General features: G+C 48.7%; 1 protein-coding gene across 3 annotated transcripts in view; it reads right to left on the reverse strand.

The window, feature by feature from the left end:
* The window catches only part of MYO16 (myosin XVI), a 481948-nt gene that overhangs the window by 51572 nt on the left and 406070 nt on the right, over positions 1-24306 (reverse strand). For 2 of the 3 annotated variants that reach the window (XM_045081327.1, XM_045081325.1), the window contains exons 30-32: positions 22727-22973; positions 20587-20858; positions 9561-10604 (exon numbers count right to left, since the gene is read on the reverse strand). In XM_045081327.1, coding sequence (XP_044937262.1) covers positions 9561-10604; positions 20587-20858; positions 22727-22973 — 1563 coding nt within the window. The remainder of the gene's footprint in view (positions 1-9560; positions 10605-20586; positions 20859-22726; positions 22974-24306) is intronic. The other variant, XM_045081326.1, reaches the window with a different exon arrangement.

The raw sequence follows: 24306 nt of genomic DNA on the forward strand, positions 1-24306 counted from the left end.
ACTTTGAGGGTACGTAGTGTTTCGTGACACCCAAATCGTTATCTTCACGCAAACGGTCTCGCACCGCCTGGATACGCTGGAGTTTTCATGTCTCCCCGCTGTGAGCTGCTTCTGAACAGACCCCACATTTTATGGGAAAAAAAAAAAATCCATACCACTTAGTATAATGCCTGGCACAAAATAGAGTCCTTGGTGTGTTTTTCGAATAAACAAACAAACAAAATGAGTGAAGCTTGCCCTTCTTACTGGGTGATTTTTCCCAAAGCTCTTTGAAAACATCAGGCAAACAGCAGGACAAAATACGATTGCCAGTTCCACTGTCTTGCCTAGAGTTAACCTCTACTTTTTCTTAAGTCCTGAGAAGAACTGCACATTTTGGGGCCATTCATAGAATGATTTTATTGTCTGGGGGGAAAAAAAAGAGCATTTTTCCTGAAGTCATTGCAGACGGTTCCTGGGAAAGATTCAATCCTCACAGCAGTGAAAATGTCTCTGATTGACAGCTGAACCACGTTGCTGGGCTTTCAATGATTTTTTTTTTTTTTTAATGTTTTTATGATCTCTCATCACCAGACATGAGCTCGGTGCCTCTGTCCTGGGTTGCTCCTCAGCCTCTGGAAATGAGACACGACTCCAAGGCTCCGTAAGTGAACCAGGAAGACCCCCCCCCTTGCACACCACAGCTACACCCATGAATTAATCTTAGCAATTCGAGTTTTACTGTCTTGGATTGACACATAAGCAATTCAATAAACCTCTAGTTCTGCTTGGTGTACGCAGTGGAGATCAGGGGTGGCCAGGACACAGCAGAAAAACACAGGAAGCGTGGAATGCAGGCTCATGTCCCCGAAATGGAGCAATGGAAGTTATATGTTTCAGGAATTATTTTTTAAAGCAGTTTATCTATTAAAAATCCCAGGAGGACTCTCTTACTAACTATATAGAAAGGTAGTTAAATACCAAGAAATGAAATCGAGTCCATCCAATTCTCATGAAAATAAAATAGATACATAAAGAGGCCTTTTGCTCTAGAGGTTCTGGGGCTGGGCACTGGATGTATCCCTAAGAAAGGGTGTGAGAGCCTGTAGAAGCATCCCGGGGGAGGGCTCCCCAGCTTTAAGTCAGGTGTTTGTACTTTGATGTGTCCCCTCCATTCTGCTCTGAAGACCAGTCTGGCCCCTTCGGCTGGTGATCTCATCTGAAAACAGGTTAAGCGAATGCAGCTCCAGCGAACAGAGGTGATGTCAGAAGGTAATTTACTAGCTGGGAGCTTTGATTCCCATTTCAGTTACATGGAAATGCCTTCGTAGGGTCACAGCTTCCCCTGCCGCTTTGCCCACGTCTTCTCTCTCAGCTTACTTCTTCATGGATTGGCCATCTTTCCACATCAAAGAATAATTAAGCCCAAATCGCAAACGTGCACATTTGCCTAGAAAATAACCCCAGGTACCTAGTGTGTATGTGTCACTTCTTTCATTCTTTAAAAGGACATTTTTCTTTGAAAAATTAGGTTTGATGATGAGCCAGATTTTGGGGCGTGAAGAAGCTCTCTTGCAATTCTGGGAAACGCACAAATTCTCAGGCTTCGCGGGACAGTGATTGTTCTGATGTCAATCTGTGTAAGGTCAGATCTAGCCCATGTCTGGACCCTGCACTTTTTAGGACCTAGTCACCGGAGCAGGGAGCACAAGGAACGAGGCTGCTGTTTACTGTGGGATTGCAACGGGCTGGTCATTGCAAACGCTCCTCGTGTGGGTAAGAACGTTGCAGATTTCAAGGAGAAACGAGAAAAAGAGGAAGTAAAAGCCAGAGCAGAAAAAAGGCTGCGAAGCTTTGCACACACATGGAGGCTGGGCGACCACGGGGGGCTCAGGGAATGGAGCTCTGGATAAATGGTACTACGGAGAGCTAACTCTCAGGTAGTGTGGGCTTTTCTAGGCTAATCTGAGGATTAATCATAAAAATGATTCAAGTCAGCGTAAAGGACCTGAACGCCAGTAGGTAATTAAGAAATCCGTTTTCCTCCACCAAGACTCTTAAGAAGAACAAGAACATGGCATCGATCCAGCCCATCTTTAGGAAAACTTTCCACGCACCACATCGCTTTTATGCATTTCTTTACAAAAGGAAGAGAACCCCAGGATGTTGTATTATGTGGCAATAATGAGATGCAGGTTGTCAGGAAGGTCTTTATGAACTTGCTTGAGGAGAGCTGCTGATGCCTCACGAGACGAGCCCTGGGCTTCTCTCTGGAGCCCTGGGGGAGTTTCATTCATGATCCCATATAGAGACCCACACTACACAACAGCTGCTTGCCTGAACGGGTTGACTGCATGAGAAATATCTACTGGTTATGAAAGATAATCCACTTCTAAAAAGACTGCCTCTTTTTTTCTTCTTCTTCTTCCCAATCCCAGGTACAAGAGCTGCTTCTCCCACTGGCGGCACATCCTAGAACAACCCGGTTGTGACGGCCCCTCGGCTGTGCCGGGCTCAGTGCAGAAGGGATGAGCCGTTTGTGCAAGGCGTGTGTCTCCGGAAAGACTGGCATGTGGTGGCTACAGAGGCACAGCCAAGACGTTCAGGTAATTTCCCAAGTGACTCAAAGGTTACTTCTTGATCAGGTTGATCGACATAGTTAATTGTCAGAGTCCTCTGCTTGGTTTTGCTCCTGGGTTTCAAAGGATCATGGAGCAGCATGGTCCAGTGGATGTCCATGGTCATGAGAACTGTGGTCTGAATATCTACCCAACAAGTCCTGATTGAGGGGCAGGGACTGGAGGTCCCATGAGTCTTCTGTCCAGACACATTTCTACCTTCGCGGTTACCTGCGTCTCTGCTTCCAGATTGACATGATTCAGAAACTAACAAATTGTTATTGTTTGCTTTTCATCTAGAACGTCACCAAGAGGCGAATGATGGAAGCTTTTTCGAATGTCTTTCTCCGATCCCAATCAGGGGGCTGTTGGAAATCACTGAAAAGAAACAAACAAACAAACAAACATGTCCTCTTCCCACAGTTTTTCCTGGTCATGAATTTACATTTAACTTCAAAAAGGGATGATTCTCTCAGACATTGACTTTGTACCAGTTAAATTTTCTAATTGTTTGTGGAGACTGGGACTGGCCTCACAGAACAGAAATAGACATTTCTTCGAGTTTGGGAGAAAGGAACCGTGTGTCTCATTCCTGACGCAGGGACCAGTTCATTGCCGTCGTTATGCGAGAGTCACTTAATCCCTTAAACTCGCAGATCGCTCACCAGCAAAAGGGGGAGGCCAACCCCTGCTTCACTCACCTCACACAGGGCCAAGGAGGGGGGGACCCAAGAGACGTCTGCCTGCTCGGCCCACAGGAAAGAGCGTTCACAGACGCCGGCTATTAATATTATTAACAGAACACCATTAACAAATGTTCCATCGCGTTTCCGAGTATTTTCCATTACAGGAGGTCACATGTGCATACCCAGAATTGCCACTAGCCCTCTGGGTCATCCCCCTCCTCGGGCTCTTTGCAGTCTTTGTGGGGAAGATCCGAAGATCCTGCTGACTCCTCACGTGACGAGGAGACACAATGGAGGGCATTCAGAACCCTGTCCTGCAGCTTCCAGGTAGAAAGCTCATCCTGCTCTGGTCCCATGCAAGGCAAGTAGTGCCTCTGTTCTCTCTGACTTTTCTGCAGCCTTCACACCTGTGCTCCAACAGGACTGTGTACCCTGAGCCCACAGGTCCCCATGCACACGGTTTCTCTGGCTGCCGTGCCTGTCGTCCTGCTTGTGCACCTGGGGAACTCCATCCTCTCCACACCGGTGGCCACTCGCCCTGCTCACTGGGCATCCCGGGCATGAGGCTTCCCCACACTCCTCCAGCGGTCCCGCACTAAGCACACCGTGATCAGCACCCTCCCCACCGTGGCCCTGTGCTTCTCCCTGGCCATAGACACTTTGTGACAATCCGACGGAGTTTGGGATGCCTCCCCGCCAGATCAGGAACAAGCCTAGCACTGGGACTCACAGGCCACTTGGAGCTCAGTTAGGGACCCTCAAGTAGTTTATGACCCGCGGGCTAAAAAGCCTCCTTCCTCCACTAGGATTTCACTCATTGAAACCGGACGGACCCGTCTGCCTCCTACAGTCTGTGAGAGGGCAGGGAAAACATGGATTTCCCCATTTCTGGATTCCAGTAGCAAGCCCTGGGCTTCCACTCAGTAAATGTTAGAGGATGAGCTCTGCAAGTTCATGCAAGTCCCTTATGCACCCCCTGGTTGCATAATGGCCCTGTGTGAATTCTTGGGCATTTCTAAAGAGAAGGTGCTAGAAGTTGGGAAAAGAATGTCACAAACACTCACAACAAACATTAGACATTTAAAAATAACTGTCTGACTCATATCAAAGACAAAGGGCTTTGTGCTCTTAACATAGGTTAGTTGGGCTACGGATCGGTTAATTAGAATTGAAAGCTTATTTCTAAGCGGAGATGGGCTAAGTATGATTTGGGAAATCAGAAATACTGAAAACACATCCCAAACACAGAGGCTCCTGGTTCTTGCAGAGGGGCCAAGAGTTTGGCAAACAAAAGGCTTTTCTCACAGAGAGGCATCGTCTCTTTCTCGGGCTCCCCTAGTGGCACAGCCTTACCTCCTAGCCACTTGGTGAGAAATAGAGAACCTGCCTGTCTGGGATGTTAAGCTTGTCTTTACTCATTTGGAAAATAAGGGGCATTGAGTGTTGCTCCAGATGGTTCCAGAATGTGGAGGAATGCCTTGCTTTCCTGCGAGGCAGGCTCTCAGGTGAGGCAGGAAGGCAGACAGCGACACATCAGGGAACTCTGTCTGTCTGTCCACGCCCTTCATGATTCTCAAGATGCCTCGGGCCACGCCTCCACCTCTTGCCCTGCACTCCCCGAAATAAATCATGACGGAGAGAAACGGTGCGGGGAGGAAGACAACCGGCCCCGCACGGGACAAAGTGCTAGGAGAACCCGAGGAGAAGCAGGAAGCTGTGGGGATGCCAGCCTCTGCGTCCTGTTCTGGGAGGCCGAGATTTGCAGGAGGCACAGCAGTTTCTTCTGCTGTGATCTCATTAGAATGCGTCAGACGCCGATCGGAGACGGTGTCCAAACTTGGGCTTCCAACGCAGGCAGAGAATGGCAGCTTCCAGACATCGCCCTCCAGCAAGTCAGACTTCTGCCAGTGATTTCATGACATTTCAGTGATTTTAAAGCACTCTTCTTGTTACTAAACAATGAATAAGTAACTACTTAATTTGGCATGGAGGCATCTAAACCTTATAAAATATTGATTTCAGAAGTGACTGTATGTTTTTTGGAACGGCGGTCTTTTATTCTCGGTTCTGTTTGGGTGTAATATTTAGACTAGACTCACCCTTTCTAGTTCTATTTTCTCTTTCATGGTGGTCCAGGGGGCTGCCGGCACCCACCGTCCACCTCACTGGCTTCAGGGTTCTTTCAGGAGAAAGCTCACCCGAGCATCATCTAGTCTCTGTTGTGAAAAATGATATCCCGATTTCCAGAAGCAGGTTTCTCCCACACCAGGGAAGGCTGAAATGGATCCACTGGTCTGGACAGATTGAAGTGATGTCAGAGTAAATCTTCTATTATTTTCTACTTTTTAAATAATTTGTAAATATTTTTAAATAAATGATTTGACACTGGAATGCACTTCAAATCAATCCAGTGGGGCCGGAGAGGGCCGGACAGGCCTAGGGATGAAGCAGGACGGAGCACGGAGACAGTCCATTCATCCCGTCCCTCGACTTCTGTGAATGCCTGATATTTTCCATAAGGCCGACTTTACAGAAAGAAGTCCCTGTTAAACAAATGTCCCAATGGGATAAAATACTGAACTGTGAAAATTCAGGGACGGAACACTGATCTAAAACTCAAAATATTCTTACTCAGAATGTTTAAGCAATAAAATAAATGCAGATGCAGATGCAGTGATTTCCATCTGGGTTAGGTGAGTCTCTTTAAGTAAAAATGACTCGAGGACTAGGTCCAGTAAATACGGTCATACGGCAAATTGCTTTTTTTTTTTTTTTAGGTAGTTTTTCATCATCTAGGTATTTAATAAACAGCTTCTCTATGCAAAGAAATGCTGTGCATTTTCTGTGGTCATTTACATTATTTTTAACCACTTACTTTTATCTTACAATCTATGGATGCACAACATCAAAAGTCATATGACAATTTTGGCAAAAATATTCTGTACACCAGACTTCTCCTTAATTCAGTGGGGCTCTCCTCCTTCCTTCTCCAGATATCAGGGTGTGCCACATTTTTGTCAAAGTCCTATCATCCTGGTCTCTGCTCATTTTGTTTCTGTTCTGGATAAACACGGCCGGACCGTGGGACGCCATCTGGAGCAGTGGAGCGCCCTAGTGGTCTACGCGCGCCGACGGATCTCTCCTTCCCTCCGCGTTTGGTCTCGTGATTTTTGAAACTAAGCAGCCAGAAATCTTTGGCATAATACCATTTGTCATGTTAGAATATCAGATGAAGCACATTTTGTGAAAGAAAGGGATAACGCTGCATAGATCATTAAACGTTTAGTCCCTCTAGATGCTAAGGGCCAAGCGGCCCACGTACAATATTCCCAACCAGATGCGCACTCCGGAGCTGTCACGTACAGGTTTGGCATTTTTAAATTTGTAGAACCCTTTTCTCCACCCCAACTCGAGGACTCCAGTGCGAGCGACTCAACCCTTGTCCTCTGCCCCTGCTGCCCGAGACCCCCCATGCAGGGAGATAAGTCATGGCGCTCGACGTCTCGCATGCTAGGATGGCACGGAGGGCACGGGGGTCCTCTCTGGGCCTCGTTGTTGCCATCTGTGAGAGGGGGATAATAGTAGCAGACAGCTTCCCATCCTGAGAGAACTAGATGGGTCGTGAAAACAGTAACCGTAGCATTATGACCACTGCCTGCCACCACTGTCCTCTGGGGCTGCGGGCCGGTCGCCATCCACAGCCTTCTGTCTGCAAGCCACGCATCCTGAACTCTTAGATAAATCTGAGGGACTTCATATGCCTCAGGCCGCATGCCCTCAAGTCAACAGCAAATCAACCGTTTGGGGGAAGATAATATTTGTGAAATCCTCCAAGTCTGCGGGAAGTGAGGGAGCAGAATTACACACCCAAGGGCTTCATTGCTACACACGACTCATTGTCCTTTCTACTTAACTGGAAATGCCCACAGCAGGGTAATAGTGAGCAGTGTCGTCTCCTCAAGGTCACTTTCCAAAGAAGCAAGGGGGATGTTCTGAACACTTCTGCAAAATGTGCAGAACAATTTCCCCAGACCACAACCCCACGAAATGAGCTGTAATTAATTCAGGTGCCCGGAGGGTAAGATTGCCACCCACTGGATTACTTGGTAAGAAAGCCATTTCAGGTGAAAATAAGAATATCTTTAAATATAAAGAGGGTAAAGTAGACGATTTAAAACCTTAAAGAGAAGAAATCCCAAGACTACAGTAAATCGTTAATAAGGGCCATTCAATTCATTCAGAAGAAAATGGATTACTGACTTTGGGATCCAACTGTGTAAACCTTAATCATCAGAGAGCAGCTCTGGTGATTAGCTTCAGCGCGAAGCCCGCTCTTCCCCCACACCTTATCTTTAACCCCTTTTATTCTAAAGGAATGACCTGTAAGATCCCACGAGAACATGACATGCGAACGCGCAGACCTATTTCCCACATTGTGGACCGTCAAGAATCACCCAGCTCTCAAATGTGGAGTTGGAACTCCTGTCATCTGGTGTGCGGGGACGACCCGGTCTCCTACTGTTACATTTGCAGGTATGACAGCTACTGTGCTGGGCAGAAGTTGCTAATTCATGTGTTTATGAGAAAGTCATATGTGGTTCAAGCCAATTTTTTCAAATGAGGAGTGTTTGGTAAAAGCCCACAGTAGAGAAATAGTTTATAATCGTAGATTATGAACTAACATAGTTCATAGTTCATCGTAGATGTGAATTAACAGTGTTGTACTCGAGGTTTCGATATGTGTTCTCAAATACTGGCTAATGTCACCACAGGGAACTATAATTAGCAAATTCACACACTACGCCTGGAGGCCCCGCAATATTCCTCACTACACTGAGTCCTCAGATAAGGGATTTCCAGATGACGAGGTGCACCCAGAAATCCATTCACTTCACTTTCCTGAGCAGAGTCAAGAAGAATTCACCCAATTCCTAACTACGGTAAAATGAGCTTATGAGGTTTTAATTAACTTTTTGTTCTAAAAGCAAATATTAATTTGTTCATTTTATACTATCTCGTAGATTCCATTTTGTTCCTTCAAATATAACATATAGTGGCACCTGGGTGGCTCAGTGGGTTAAAGCCTCTGCCTTCGGCTCAGGTCATGATCTCAGGGGCCTGGGATCGAGCCCCGCATCGGGCTCCCTGCTCAGCGGGGAGCCTGCTTCCTCCTCTCTCTCTGCCTGACTCTCTGCCTACTTGTGATCTCTGTCTGTCAAGTAAATAAATAAAATCTTAAAAAAAATACAAGATATGACTTGTGAAATTGAAACATTCTTCTCCTTACAAAGACAGCTTCATATATTAATGGATCTATACTTAAGAAATCATTAGCAAAATAAACAATTAGTGTATTTGTCTGAAGAATAAATAGAGAGTAGTTTATTTATTCATTTGCTAAGAGTTCTTACCTTGATCTATTTTTCATTTATTCAGATGGCTTTCTAGATTTTCTAGAGTTTTTATAATTTTCCTGAATGGAAAAGTTTTTTTCCTAATGAGATGATGAAAGCAAACATGTTTATGTATTTTGTTTTGGAGAGACAGCAGGTTAATGTGTATATAAAAAGTTACATCATTAGGCAACATTTTACTTCCAATCCTACCACCTGACCTCGAGAGGGCCTTTAGCCTCTTCACCTGGAATTTTCCCATCCCGGCCTATAAAGAGAGGTTGTTAATAGCTACTGTTTACCTGGAGGGGTGGGTATTAATGGATCACGACTGAAGAGACCTGTGAGAACTTCCTTAAGGGGTCAAAATGCTCCTTGGGTGGTACACAAGCAAAAGGACAATCATTCATCCAAAGCCATGTAAAGGTGAACTGTGTTAAGTACAAGGTCGTGATGGACAGGCCTTCACCCCAGACAGCTGGCCGGAAAGAGGATGGACAGCCAGACAGGAGGACACTCAGGCATTCACGGTGAGGCCCGAATCACATGGGAATTGGCCAGATAACGCCACACAAACACCACTTCCGCGTCGGAAGGGAGCATTATCGGAGAAGAGAGAACGGGAGCTCAAATTTTATCTTGCTCTAATACTCACACGTCATGAAAACGTACTGAACCCAGCTTAGGTACTACGTGTTTTTAGATCAGGAGCCTTTCGGTGCGAAATGGACACGGGCATTCTCACCTACGGGGCCACATGGGCTGCCTGCGACGTTTTAAGCCGCCGTCTGCTGGGGACGGCCACCCCGACCCCCAGCGGCGTGTGCCCGCGGTGCGAGCGCGCACGGAGCCGGAGGCGCAGAGCGCGGCGCTGGTGCCCCTACCTTCGGGCTCCCTGATCCTCCTCCCCGCGGCGGACCTCCGAAGCACGCTCCTTCCAGAGCTGAAGAGGCTGGTCAGCTCATCCAGGGGGCTGCCGAGCGCCCTGCAGTTGGGGGGGCTGAAGGGCACCGGGGAGGAGGGGCTGGCGCTGGCCTTCCTGTGCCCGGCCCTGGCGGCCCTCCCGGGGGAGTAGGGGGCCTTGGAGAAGGAGCTGCACGGGCCCCCAGCGGGTGCGGAGTTGGGCGGCTGGGGCGCTCTGGGCGCTTCAGGGCTGGGTCCTGCCGCCCGGCCTGCGTTCCCCAGGGGTTCCGGGGGAAAGGCGAAGTGCGTGGGTGGCCGGGGGGCCGGGGGCGCGGGCGGGGGAGGGGGCGTAGGGGGGGACCCGCTCGCTGCCAGCGGGCAGGGGGACGCGGGCCTGTCCCCGTCGCTTTTTTGGTTCTTGGCGTGCTGTGGCGACAGGGGGCTCGAGCCTTCGGCCTGCACCGGGTACTTGAGGTTGGTCTCCAGCACGGGCAGCTTCTTCACCTCCAGCGGCGTCAGGGGCGACTCGTCGGACGCCGGGGAGCAGGTGACCGGGGTCGGGGGGAACACCAGGAGCGGGGGACGGTGAGGGAGCAGGTTGGGGAAGGGGGCCGGGATGTCGCACGCGTCTTTGCAGGGCCCGGCGGCGGCCTGGCCGCCCCCCTCGCCATCCTCGCTGCTGACGGGGTTCCGAGTGTCACTCAGCAGAGGGGGCGACGCGGACGCCTCGGGGGGCGCGAAGTACTTCATCTCCTCGTACACGGCCTCCGCCTGCTCGGGGCTGCCGGCGCGGCCCACCATCTCGATGTAGACGGGCTCGGGCTCCGGCTCCGGTGGGGCGCGCGTGGGGGGCGCGGGGGGTGCGGGGATCCCCGGCGCGCGCTGCGGGCCCCCTCTGCGCCGCGCGCCCGTGATCTCCTCGGAGGAGCCGCTGAGCTTGGTGTTGGGGCTGCGCTTGGGTTTGCGAGGAGGAATCTTCTTCATGGTGCTGTAGTCGTCGCTGTGAGGTCGGGGTCTGGTGAGCCCTGCGCGGGGAACAGGAGAGGTGCCAGGGGTTAACCAGGCCCCCGGACCCCCACAGCCAGCCCCTTCCTGCCTCCCTCCCTCCACCTTCCAGAGCCTCAGGCTGCCAACGGGAAAACCTGTCCGGATCTTGGAGCTGGGGACCAGAGCTAGCCGTTGGGGAAGGCGTCCTGTGCGCCATGAGAGGGCCCGGCATTGCCAGCCACCTGCGAAGGGGAAGGCCTGGGGAAGCCCTGGGACCTGCCTCCGGCTCTGCTGCGGGAACCCAGCACACCCGTGCGCTCGGGGCCTGAGGCCGCTGTGAAGAAAGTGTTGGCTGAACCGATCCTCACGACTTTGGAGGCCAGAAAATAAAGACTGGGGCTAGCAAGCCCATGAGCTAGTTAGTGGCATATAGATGCTTCCAGACGGAAATGCCTAGGCTCTCTGTATGGGGCACACAGTGAACAAAGCACCAACAAAAACACCAACGTGCATGAAGAGATTTTCTTAGAAAAGAACTTGATGAAACACGATGCTCACCGTGAGTTTTATGACATATTTGAATCCTTAAGAGAAACACGTATTTAACAGGGAACTCAAGAGGGCAATGATTCACGGAGAACTTCTAAGGGGAGGGGCGCCCTGCTGGCTCAGGGGGTAGGACGTGACTCTTGATCTCAGGGTGAATTTGAGCCCCACCTTGGGCGCAGAGATTATTTAAAATAAAACAAAACAACAAAACACTTCAAAGACAGAAACTTGTTAGTCCGAAACAGGAGAGATACTCAGAAAAACAATGAAAGAGGAAGAACCACTTAAGTACAACTCTAAAACGCTTATTAAAGGTTACGTTAAAAAAATAGTCCCCCCACCAAATTCCAAGAGACTTCTTCTTTCTAATACATTTTTACCATAAATTGTCATAGTATTCTTATTAACTATAAGTTCTCTGGAAACTGAGATGTTCGTGTCAGAAAACTGCGCAAATTTTGCTGAAGCAGCAAAACTTCTAGAAAACCTTGAACTGTTTTATTAATTTGGTATTTTACTAATCTGAAGGTAGGTATGTAAGCGCAGCTAATTTTGCTGAGTTCATGAGTTGTTTCAGGCAGCCGGGTTTTTCGGTCACTGTGCATGTCCGACAGCGATCTCTGTCTCTCGTTGTGGGGTGCCTATGGAGTCTCGTGGCTACAGTAAGGACTTTGGGGTCAGCTCTGGATTCACATCCCAGAGTGATCATTCACTCGTGCCATCATTCACTTAGGCGTGCATTCAAGCCGCATTTAACTGAGACACATTCGTGAACAGACAGAATGTTCCCTTCCTTCTTCTGCCCTAGTGGGAGGTGTCAGACAATAACAGCAAGTAAATAAAGCAGAGGAGTAAATTCTCTCGCGTGTTGGAATGTGATACACACCACGAGGACCAGGAACAGCAGGCCACAGGAAGGGGGCCCCAGGGTAGTGAAGAAAAGAGGTCTTGGGAAAATCTAAGTTCCAGTATCGTCACACGCAAAATGGCAATATCGGTCATTATCTCAGAGGAATAAAAGGGAGAGAAATGCTCAGCTCCTACTCTGGTATATTATAAACATGAGTCAAATGGGAGATATCCAAGAGAGAAAGAAAAAGAACAAAGCTAATTTTCTAGCCCACTGGACATCTTTGTAAGCCAGTGTCCTACAGGGTTCTGCCAAAGCAGCCAACTTCTAAGAATGGAAAAATACCAAAAATGCAGAATTCTGTAACTCATAAGCATTATTCCAAAGGCTTTCAGTGTGCTAAGACACAGCCGCTCATAAGCTTCTGGAAAGTTAATGAGCCACACTAATTTTTAGCATTAGTATTACCGAATTGTTCTGAAGATTTGAATAATTTAAAGGATTTGTGGCAGACTGTATTTTCCAAAACTGGCTTCAACAATATTTTCCAATCCCACATTCTCTTCCAGAACCTTGAAACTGGCAGGGCCTCCGTGACTGAGCCCTGATGAATCAACTGTGACAAAGGAGAAGCCAATCGCCTTCTCAGGCTGGTGGTGGGCAGCATGGTTTTAGTCTGGCTCCTGCCCCCCTGAGACGCGTCCGGGGGCTCTGATCTTTACGCACAAAGTCTGTCTACCCTGGAGCAGCCCCACTGTGGAGAACATGTGGAAAGGCCATGGAAGTGAGAGATGCCAGGCGACCCCATCTGCTCCAGGCCTCACCTGTCCAGGTGTCTCCAGCCCAGACACCAGAAATACATAGTGAACCAAGTCTTTGACGGTTCTGGCACTAGCCACTGTCTGACCATAGCTGTGGCTCAGCCCAGCCAGCTGCTGGAACCGTGAGAGAGAGAGGATCATCACCACTGTTCTTGTAAGACGAGTTTGGAGAGGTCTGTTCCACAGCGACAGAGGACTGATGCCGATATCGGTACTAGCCGGGTGCTGCTGCAAAGTGACTTGAAAAATAAGGCAGCAGCTTTGGAAGATCGGAGGAGCCTTGATGACAGTGTGAGTGGAAGCGTGGTGATGCTCGAGAACAAGGAAAGTGAGGGGGAGATGCTGGAAGCTGGAGAAAACGCAACCCTTTGTATGCCACGGCCGAAGGGTTCGCGAGAGTGTCCCCCACAGGGACGCCCATGGTGCTGGACGGTCTAGTGAAGGAGGAGTGCAGGCGGAGTGGGAACTGCCTTCCGGATTATTCTGCTGCCGCTAGTAAAAGGTGAGAGTAAAGACATAAGCTAAACAAGGAGCCAGTGACTATGAAGGAGCTAGAACTCCTTTATAACTATAAACCATAAGGGAATTTCTCTCTCTCCCCCTTTTGAAAATAACGCAGCTCCTCACTGCCAGGCTGTCCAGACAGCAGACGATTCTGGAGTGAAGATGTGACTTCCAGGCAGAGATGAAGTCTGGGGCATTTCCCTGAAAACCTAGCTAAAGATGAAGCCAAGGCCATGACTTCGAAACCCTTTCTCCAGACCTCAAAAAGATTTGAAGCAGTGTCTCATGCACACTTCCCAAGCAGCAACACCGTAGGACTCCTAAGAATATCAAGATGATCGTTCCAGAGAACTCCTGTAGAGAGCCCAGAGTAGAGATGACATTGTCTCAAGTTAGTGTCTGTGGCTTTTCACCAGTGGAGTGGATACAGAGTGACTCACAAGAAACTCACTAAGCCTTTAAAGGAATTGTATCAGTGTTTACCCAAAAGGGCAGAGTCATTACCAAATGGCAAGTTCTGGTGCCTCGGGATGTTATGAGCAGAAAGCAGGCTGAGAGATACCAGCCCCAAACAAGTTGCCTCTTGCTCATTAGGAATTATAGCTCAAAGGTGAACCAGGATTGCAGACCATAGGCCTGAGAGCCACGGAAAACCATTTCCAGGCACCAGGACTCGATCCCACTCAAGGCCTGGGCAACCTGTGCCCAGGTGTCCTTCAGAACTGCTATGTGCCTTCCAAGTGCCTGGTCTCCAGTCAAGGGCATAGGCACCCATCCCTGCAGGGTCTTCTCACTGCAAGGAGTAGAGCCTGTCTTTGGACCGAATGGGGCATCCTGGAAGAGCTCTGCACCTGAGCTGCCAGGAAGCCTGGGTCTGACCAACGCAACGGGATGGGGACTTTGGGTCTGGGCGTGGTGGACTGAGGAGAGGTGGATTTGGGGGTTCGGAAGAGGAGTGACTATATTTCATATGTGGGAAAAGTGTGAGTTGTTTTTGTCCAGTGGGTGGGTTGGAATTGTATTCTCCTAGAATCAGCCACAATAGTGTTTCCGATCCTGTTAAGAGGTCGAGTCTGTTTCTCCTTCGTAAGCCTGGGTGCACCCTTGCGACCGCCTGACGGATGGGAGGGATGTGGTGAAGGTGAGGCTGCCTGGCGTCCCCTCCCCCAGAGCACGTGCCTCTGACACGCTGCTTCTCTGTGTATGAAGTCCAGGTCCCCACCAAAGCTGCCACCCCGCATGAACCACGTGGAGGAAACATCTGGAGATAGGGACGCCCACATCGTCCGGGTCCTCACATGGCCGACGAGCCAGCATGCCCAGGCCAACCTTCAGATGATTCCAACTACCAGCCTGCAGCCTCTTGAAGACCTTGACTGAGGACCACCCGGAGGGGCCCATAACGACTGAATTTGAATCTTTGGGCGTGAGAACTAGAAGCTTCAGGCTTCATAAAATACAATTACAAAACCACAGAATATTAAAGTCTCATTGCTTTTATGGGTGTTTCTCTGTCTGTGTGTGTTCATACAAATACTAATAATTCATTTTAAACATGGATGGAAGGGCTACAAACAATGAACTTTTATTAAGGATTTTCTTTAAAAAAATAAGGAATTTTCTTAACAATGTTTTGAGTCCTAATACTGATAGGTAAAACACCTGTGACTCCATCAGGATGGGGTCAGGCATTCATTTCCACAGTCACAGGACACCTTCAGGGCAAGGCCTGGTGTTGTAACAGTAGCTTAAGTGTTAAACCGAACATTCCCAGCCTCGTCTCTTATCTGAGCTACCGCGCAGCGATCTAGGGAATTAACGTCACTCTGAGGTTCTGTTAGGAGATAAAATGTTCTTCTACAGAATACATGCCCTTTGAAGGTTCCCTGAGGCATGTCAGGTGGCTTTTAAGGCACCGTTTTGAGTAGGACACAAGTTATTTGGCCCTATTCTTCCTGAAAAACAGGTACCTACATAGTTAATCTACAAGAAAGAGAAAATGAATGAGAAGCTTGTTCATCAAGGAAATAGTTCTGTCTGTGCATGCACATATCCACCATATTCCAATCCCTTCAGAGTGATTCTGCGTAGTTTCAGAGGAAACCTAAGGCTTAGCATAGGGCCCTGGACAGAGGATGCTCAGCTAGACGCCAGCTGGCTGGACGCAGAACCATCCCCATACCCGAGTGAACGTAGTACCAACCTATAACCAGCTACAAAGGGGGGAAAAGGGCTTCCATCGATCGAGCTGTGACATATTGCGACCTGATAACATTTTTTTTTTTTTTTGGTGGGAAAAGTCCATAACGTTTGCTGTTACCCCGTCTACCCCCACTGGACTTCAGCTCGAATGGGTAACGCCACTGAGATTTCCTTCTCAGCCTCTTCCCAGGCTCCAACAAGGGGGAGCACCCTTGCCCTGTGCTCCACACCACCTCCTGTCTTGGCCATCAGTCTGCCTATCTTATCATTCATTTGCCCATTTACCTCCCCCGGTGTCTGTGGCCCTCTGAGGGGAGGCGGCCTCATGGAGTAGAGTTCATTTCTGTGTGTCGAATGGACTCATGTGTCTACGCTGTGAAACACACACTCTTACTCTTCTTTATTCAGTAACATACTCTCAGGATGGTGTTCATCAAATATCTAATTTCTGTCAAATTTTAGCTAATAGGAAAATATAGTTAAGGGGCTTCTGTGAAAAATGCACTGACAGGCCAAATCCAGCAAATCTCAAGGCCAAATTGTGGTCATTCTGATTTACTGATAAGAATCGACTTCTGAATAGAACTGCCCTATGACCCAGCAATTGCACTATTGGGTATTTACCCTAAAGATACAAACGTAGTGATCCAAAGGGGCACGTGTACTCGAATGTTTATAGCAGCAATGTCCACAATAGCCAAACTATGGAAAGAACCTAGATGTCCATCAACAGATGAATGGATCAAGAAGATGTGGTATATATACACAATGGAATACTATGCAGCCATCAAAAGAAATGAAATCTTGCCATTTGCGACAACATGGATGGAACTAGAGCGTATCATGCTTAGCGAAATAAGTCAGGCGGAGAAAGACAACTATCATATGATCTCCCTGATATGAGGAAGTGGTGTTGCAACATGGGGGCTTAAGTGGGTACGAGAAGAATAAATGAAGGAAGATGGGATTGGGAGGGAGACAAACCATAAGTGACTCTTAATCTCACAAAACAAACTGAGGGTTGCTGGGGGGAGGGGGTTTGGGAGAAGGGGGTGGGATTATGGACATTGGGGAGGGTATGTGCTTTGGTGAGTGCTGTGAAGTGTGTAAACCTGGTGATTCACAGACCTGTACCACTGGGGATAAAAATACATGTTTATAAAAAATAAAAAATTATATTAAAAAAAAAAAAAGAATCGACTTCTGTGTGAATGGAAGTAATACAAAGAAATGCATTCCTGTAACATGCATATGTTCCATAAATATTTCCCGAGCGCCTGCTGTGTACCAAGGGGTAGTCTTGAGTAAAGATAAACACAGACAGTGAAGAGAGATGGAATGTTATTTCCAAATTAAGCTACACAGATGAACTATTCTTGTATAAATATAAACTTATGAATTTATATTTGTATCATTTATAAATATATAAATGGTCTTGCTGGGAATGGAGTTATACAGCAATTTAGTTTTAAAAATTATGGATTCTGCAAGGTATTATTTCTAAGGAACGGGCTGCTGCCGTCTGAAAGGCTGGAGGGTGTGGAGATCACGTGACAGGAGAGTGAACAGTGAAGGCTGGCGCTACTCCAGCAAAACCTCTTGCAATCCCCCCATCCAGCAACCCCAAGCCTGGGAACAAGTCTGCACCGTGGGCTCAGAGAGTCAAGTCTCCAGAAGGGTGCACGAGCTGGGAGCTGGGAACCCCCTAGACAGGAGAAGAAGCAGCCCTGTTCTTCCTGCCCTAGTCACTTTGGCAAAGAGCAGCCCTCGACTTTCAAAAAATAGCACAGTTGCCCCTTGAACAGCGCAGGGGCTGGAGTGCCCACTGCTCCTGCCATTGAAAATCTGCCTGTAACTTTTGACTCTCCCCAAATTCTCCTACTGATATAGCGTGCTGTTGCAGAAGCAACAGTCCATGTATGTGCAACTTACATATGTATTAGATACTGTATCTTTACAACAAAGTAAGTGAGGGAAAAGAAAATGTTACCCAGAAAATCAGAGAAAATATGTCTACGGGGTCGTACACTATGGAGAAACAATCCACGTATAACCGGCCCCAGCCTGTGCCGTTCAAGGGTCAGCTCTACTTGCAAGCAGTTGGCCCTAACTTGCTAATAGTTTGCACACAAGTGTCAGAATTTACTGGCTCAGAAAATTGCTTCACGCTTCTCAGGGACAAAGACGGTGAGAAAAAAATAAAAGAGCTCTCTCCATTGCCTGTCTTTATTATGACCGCGTTTACTGGATGAAAACCTATGGGAAAGGCTTAACGTGACCTAATCTTTGGCTTCCTGGCTCTCCTTCTCTCGTCAGACGTAACCTCCGGAGATGACTCAGCAGCTTTCCCTGCAAAAGAAGAGTGTCTGAACGCGGTCTTTTCAGTAGCCAGAAGGAATGGATCAAGTAAGAAACTGACTGGGTTGCCGTCCTTGTTCTTATGAAATCAAGGCTGACACAGCATTTTAAATAGCAATCCGAGTTTCTTCCTGTCTTCTCCAGAAGGACAGTTTTGTGACATATACAAAAAGCCCAGCACTGACCTCAGGGTACAAGCGTGGAGAATCAGTGGTGTCTGAGGGGATTTTCTGCCATGTTTGAAGGTTCCACACCCCACAGTGTCACTAATGACTGAGGAACTGAGTTCTAAATTTCACTTAATTTGAAGTTAAATGTCAATAGCCAGACATGGCTAGTGGCCTCTGTCCTGGACACCTCCACTCCTGTCACAAAAGCATAAATGGGGCCATAGCCCCTGTGCATGGGGGGTTTCTCTCAGAAGGGTGTATGGATTGGAAACCCAGGCAACCGAACCTCCATTGGGCCTGACTCCTGATAGCAGGGAAACCAGGAGGCACACCTGCCCGATTGGATTAGCAGGTTTGAGGGAAGAGTCGTCTCCAGCGGCAGGAGAGGCAGTGGTGGGCATAGAGTCACGTGAGGAGTCTTGTAAGAAAGACACACAACGTAGACAGCATCAACACACCACCTCCCGGGCTGGCCTCCAAATTCTGAGTTCACAGGGTTTGACCTGCGCAGGAGACCCCGACAGGTGACCTCGGTCACGAGCCGGCTGAAATTAGGTTTCAAGAACTTAACTTTCTCCTGAAAGTCTTGCAACCCTCATGGCATCCCATCGTGCATTCTGAACCACCAGACTGCCTGGTGTGTCCTCACAAGAGTGGCAACGTCCTGTCCCCTGCTTTTATATGTATTTTTTCTCTCCTATGGTTCTCGGGTCACTTTTTCTTAATGGACGTGTTTTGATGTCATCCCCAGTACTTTCTCTCCCTTCCTGATGACGTGACTAGTTGGCACCAGCTGAATACTGCAGAGTCTCAAGTCCAGGGAAGACGGCTTTGGAAGGGGCACACACTGGAGTTTTCAGATGGGACGGACTATTTTGGGGCCGACCTCCTCAACTCGGTAGCGCCTGTGTGCAGCGTTGGAGTCAGGGCAGGGGGCTGCCTCGGCCGGGCTGTGATGGTCAGTCTCGTTCCGTGTTTTCCAGCTTCTGACGCTATCCTGGGTCTAGTCCACATTTCTTCAGTTTATCAGTGTTCGCCTGCAGGAGGCCATTCTTCCTCTTCCAATAAACCCAAGGGAGCTTCCTTGGGTACAAGTTTTTCAGCTCTATACCACAAATCCTGGGCAGAGGTTTGAAAGTAGGGCTGGAAATCGGATGCACCCCCTTGCCCCGGGAGCGGGTTTACGGTCTGTTTAGACGACAGCCTCTTGTGGTTCGTTGGGGGGCCGGAGGAGGTCCTGTATCTCCGTTGATCCGGCGCTAACCCTGGGTCTGCGCTCGCCCCGATGTCCCCCTGAGCCTGTCCTCCCGAGGTTTCCCTGAAGCCGCTTTCAACTTTCGTAGCTGTTTTTGGTGCCGTGACCTCGGAAACACACTTGCACGCCTCTCCCCAAACTGAGGAATTTCTCCTACATCTCCTACATTCCTGAATTATCATGACATGACTCTACATTACTGTACTGATGGCCTTTTTTTAAAAAATTAAATATTCTCTTAGAAATCCATTCTTTGGGGGCGCCTGCCTTCAGCTCAGGTCATGGTCTCTGGGTCTTGGGATTGAGCCCTGCATCGGGCTCCCTCTCCCTCTGCCTGCCTCTCTGCCTACTTGTGATCTCTCTCTGTCAGATAAATAAATAAAATCTTTAAAAAAATTCTAAAAAAAAAAAAAAAGCTTTAAAAAATCCATTCTTTCTGAATGTGATGATGAAGCATCTTTCCTGCTAGCTGGGGCTTTCACTGCTCATGGCGTCGGAGCCACAGTCTTTCCACTGCCCCTGCTATTACCCATCTCCTCCCGCAGATGGGTGTGTGGCTTCACCATGATTTCGTATTCTTGGCTCCTCTGCTGATGGAAGGAATTGTGATCCATCCCGTGTCCAGGTGGAAGTTTCTCTAGCGGAACCTGCACGCCATTCGTTGTAGAGTTTCACCCCCCACCCCGCACCTCCTCCCCTACCTGGTGTACGTTTTCTCTGAAGCCGTGATACGCCGAAATACTTTATGTACTGACTTGTTCTCTGTGTCGAGCATCTGTCTTCCCACACGAGAATGCAAACCCCGTGAGGAAAGACGATCCTTTTGTTTCAGATAGGATGTATCCTGGGCTTAGGACAGGGCCTACCTGTGGGCAGGGGGTACAGAACTCTGCGGTCAGTACCTGCTCTGCCCACACGTCCTGCCTCTGTTTTCACTCTTTGAAAAATGAGTAATTAGGCGGTGACAGTCACATGAACTAGCCATTGTGAGATTTCAGGCTTGTAATCAGTGAACATGTTCCCGGACAAGGACAGACACCCTGGCGTGCTCTGGTCCGAGGCCCCCCGCCCGCACTGATGCTGATGGGGAGGGAGAGTGAGCCAACGATACACAAGTAGCTCTGCCCCGACACCCCGGGAGCGCTGAACACATATGATTTATACTGAATGATGAAAGAGCTTCCGGCAAGCTGACAGCAGGACTTATTTCTGTCAAAAATAGATTAGGGCAGCGATGCTGCTGGCGCATTCAGACACCGGAAGGCAGAGCCCCAGGACCCGACCAGGCGCCCACTCCTTCCCCCTGCTGACCTTCACCTGCTGACTCCCGGGCCGCTGCCCACAGGCAGGCGCTCACGGCCTCATAGGAGGCGCTCAGCCGCGTGGTGGGGTCCCTCTTGGGCTTGGGCGGAGGCTGTTTCCGTGGGGAGGGGAGGCTGCTGCCGTCATCCAGGCTGGACACCGAGTGCAGAGACGGAGAGCGGGCGGACGGGCCAGCCAGGGCCTGGATCAGGCCGTCGGCCGCCAGGGGGCCCGGGACGCAGCTGTAGTGGCAGTGCCTCGGTCCAGCCCTATCTTCGGCTCTGGGGGGACAGAACACAAAGAGCCCAGATGCGTTATTGAGACGGTCACAATGAACCCGCTCACGCAGACATAATCTGGTTTTTTGGTGAACGGCCTTTCCCTGGGGTCCGAGGATGCGGGTCTGTGCTCTGGGACCGGCCGCACCCGGGGAACGCTGCCCACCCTCCTCGGCTGCTCATGGCCGCATGAGCGCGGTGCGGACCGTCGCGGCGACTCGGAGAACCTCAGCCCGCGCAGCACTGCTCACAGACAGCCACGTTTTCTACCAGGCGCGCGCTGAATGAATTTTTCACACTCTGATTATTAAGCAAATCAAAAAACCAGAATTTCAATCTGAATGATAATTTCTGGGAAATCCGTCTTAATAGAGAGTTACTGATGCATCAAATGCGGGGAGTTCATCACCGTCTCCCACTGCCAAAGAGTACGCTCTTGACTTAACACCAGCAATGGTTTACGCTTCTTTCTCTCTCTCTCTCCCCTTTTCTCCTTGCCAGTGAAACTCCACGAGCAATTATTTAATGATGGGCAGAATGATTATTTTTGTTTGGTTCCCCCATCGGTGTGTACAATGCCAAGCGAACTGCTGGTAGTCAATAAATAAATGGGAAAAGACTTCTTCACTTAATTTTATATCAAGCAAAATGAATACATAATCAAATGGGGAAATTGGGGTGGCTGTTGAGTTCCAGCAGCGAAAATAATAAATATTATTCGGGAAGTCAGATAAAATTGATAGTTATCTGGTTTAAAAAAAAGTCCCTTCTGGCTTCACACGTCAATGTAATCGTGTACCAGGGAGATGCCATGCGTTCATCGCACAAGGAGTCTCTGAGCATTTGTGTTTGTAATTATATCTTTGTGTGACAGCACACCAGCCGGGGTGGGGGAGCCACCACGAGGCAGAGCCAGACACCCGTGTAGAAGATGAACTAGCCTCAGATGAAAGCAGGGCACTCAGTGAATAATTTGTTTTCCCTGTAATGTTTAATTACAGTTTTCCGTACAAAGGGAAGTTTTTCAGTATTTAATCACGGAGATATTTGAAGCTAATTAGCGAGAGACACATCGCCATTTCATCTTTAATAAAAAAATCATTTGACATAGGCAGCCGAGGCGAAGGGGAGTCATTTTCCGTGAGAAACGACCAGCTCATGCCAAGTTTCTACGGAAAAACAAACACCTGCCTGACGCCGAGGGAGGACCCAGGTCCCCGAGAGGGGGCCCGAGAATCAGGGGTGTCCCCGTCCTTCAGGGAGAGGCAAGACCGGTAAGTTGGAGAAGTACCAGGTCGCCTCCACACTTCTATCCCAAGCTCAGCGTCCAAAGTGAACTTGACGATGAGAAGTGTTTCCTCCGAATTTTCCCGTTGGCAACGAAACTGACAAATCACTAAGGGAAATATAAGACCGACAGAGCACCGATTCCACTTCTCTGTGTTCGGAGTGGCTTCTCTGTTGTTTGGCTCAGATTTCCAGAAGTTTCTATGAGTCACCTTATATATATAAAATTCTTGTATAAAGATGTCAAGAACCGAGCTGTATATTTTTGCTAAGACAGAAATATGAGCTCCCTTAAAACCGTGGCCTTGAGACAGTAAGCGATGCAGCATCGTAGGGGAAGTGATAACTGTTTCATACGGAGAAACTAGCAGAGGGCATCCATTGCGTGAAAAGAAAGCATGAGAAGGGACCCTTTTAGATTGCTCGGAGGTTTCGAAGAGCAAGTCACCCACACGCACGCCCATGCTCCTTCCTGTACCCACCGTCATATTCGACGGAACCCTGCATTAAGGACTACTGGGATTTTCTTGACTTCACTGGATCAATGATAAAGGTAATTAAAGTTGCATTTGATCTGCCTTTACCTTCTGGTTCCTGCCTCCGGCTTGTGTCCGGCGTCCACCTTCACTTTGTGGGAAGTAGCATTCATTTCGTTCCGCAGCCGGTCATTTTCACGTGCAATGTCAGAAGCGTTCTGAATGACCAGGGCGTCGTAGGTCTTCAACCCCATGTCTTCCGTAATCTGCAGGAAGCTGTTGATGGACGTGACCTCTTGCTGTCTGATGCTCCTTTTCCGAAGCAAGTGCTGGCGTGCGAGAAACCCTCTTACAACTTCCATAAAAGAACACAATCATAGGTCAGTGAGAGGAGCAGAAGCGAGACCCAGACACACACACAGTCCCAACACACGGGTGCCTCGCCAGATGCATCTCACCCAGAGCTGGGATTTACAGAACCTTCTCATCTCGTGTTTGGGAAGGGATCTGCATTCAGCAACAATAACACCTAAGAGGCGAAATCTATAACCTAAGGAATGAGACATCCACACTTGTTTTTGAAACGCAGGCTAGACATGATGGTCCGGACGAAAGAAAGAAGGTCAGTGGGGAGGAACCCGGTCTAAACCATAGAGAATTCTGCAGTGTGGCAGCAACTGGGCCACTTTAGGGGGCACTGCTCATCTCTCGTTATATCCCAGTAGAACAGAAACGGCTGAGGCTTCTGGAAGTCGTCTTCAAAAACACGCACGTATTATTAATAAGACTATGATTGAACTCCTAAAAAACAAAACAAAACAAAACAAAACAAAACAAACAAGCAGTGCATTTAAGACTCTGGAAAGAGATTATGTGTGAATTGAGGACATCCTTCCTGCTCTCCAGGGAAAGGGTGCTAGCAAGAAAAATGTGTAAGAATTAGGAGAAACAAACGAGTGAACACACTTTGAAATTGCTAATATGTCAGTAACAAATGCTAAGACTTGAGAACAGAAGTAATGATGCCCACCATTTAAAGGCATTTCCATGTGTCGGGCTCTCCATCATTTCATTCCCACTTCATATGAAGGATGATTCATAAACCATGGTCTCCATTGTGCACCCAGAGAAAGAGAAGCTTAGTGAAGCTACGAAGGTTCCTCCATGGAAGCACAACCAATGGAGGGTAGAGCCAGGTTTCAAGTCTCCGTGCTTATGCACCCAAACTCATTCCCTTTCCTCGGGCCACCCAGATGCTGCTTGAGCTCCCTAGAGAGCAGGTCACCAACGGGGACGACCCCGGGAAGCATACTGTTGTCAACACGAAGAAGAACTTTCTAACGATGAGCGGTGTGTGCACAGGTCGGGCCAGCTCCTGCGACAGGGAGTCAGCGTGCCCGAAAGGGTCAACGATCCCTTTTCCTGGGTGCCGTGAACAGGTGCAAATATCCAGCCACGCCTTTTGACCTTAGGACGCCACCCCTTCCAATTCCAAGTTTCTAAGGTCAGAAGGAGTTGCTAGAACTCTAAGAAGAACTAAAATCTCAGGGGAAGAAACCAATGTGTGTAGCAAAGACACTTTGTTTTGTTTATAGTGTCGAGGGTGGGGGGAAGTCCTGTAAAACATTAAGTGCTTTAAACTATTCTCTGCTAATAAAAGAAAAAATGTGCGGCTTATCTAGAATATT

Source organism: Mustela putorius, unplaced genomic scaffold, assembly GCF_011764305.1.
Source record: "Mustela putorius furo isolate JIRA1106 unplaced genomic scaffold, ASM1176430v1.1 tig00000551_pilon_pilon_pilon, whole genome shotgun sequence".
Lineage (NCBI taxonomy): Eukaryota > Metazoa > Chordata > Mammalia > Carnivora > Mustelidae > Mustela > Mustela putorius.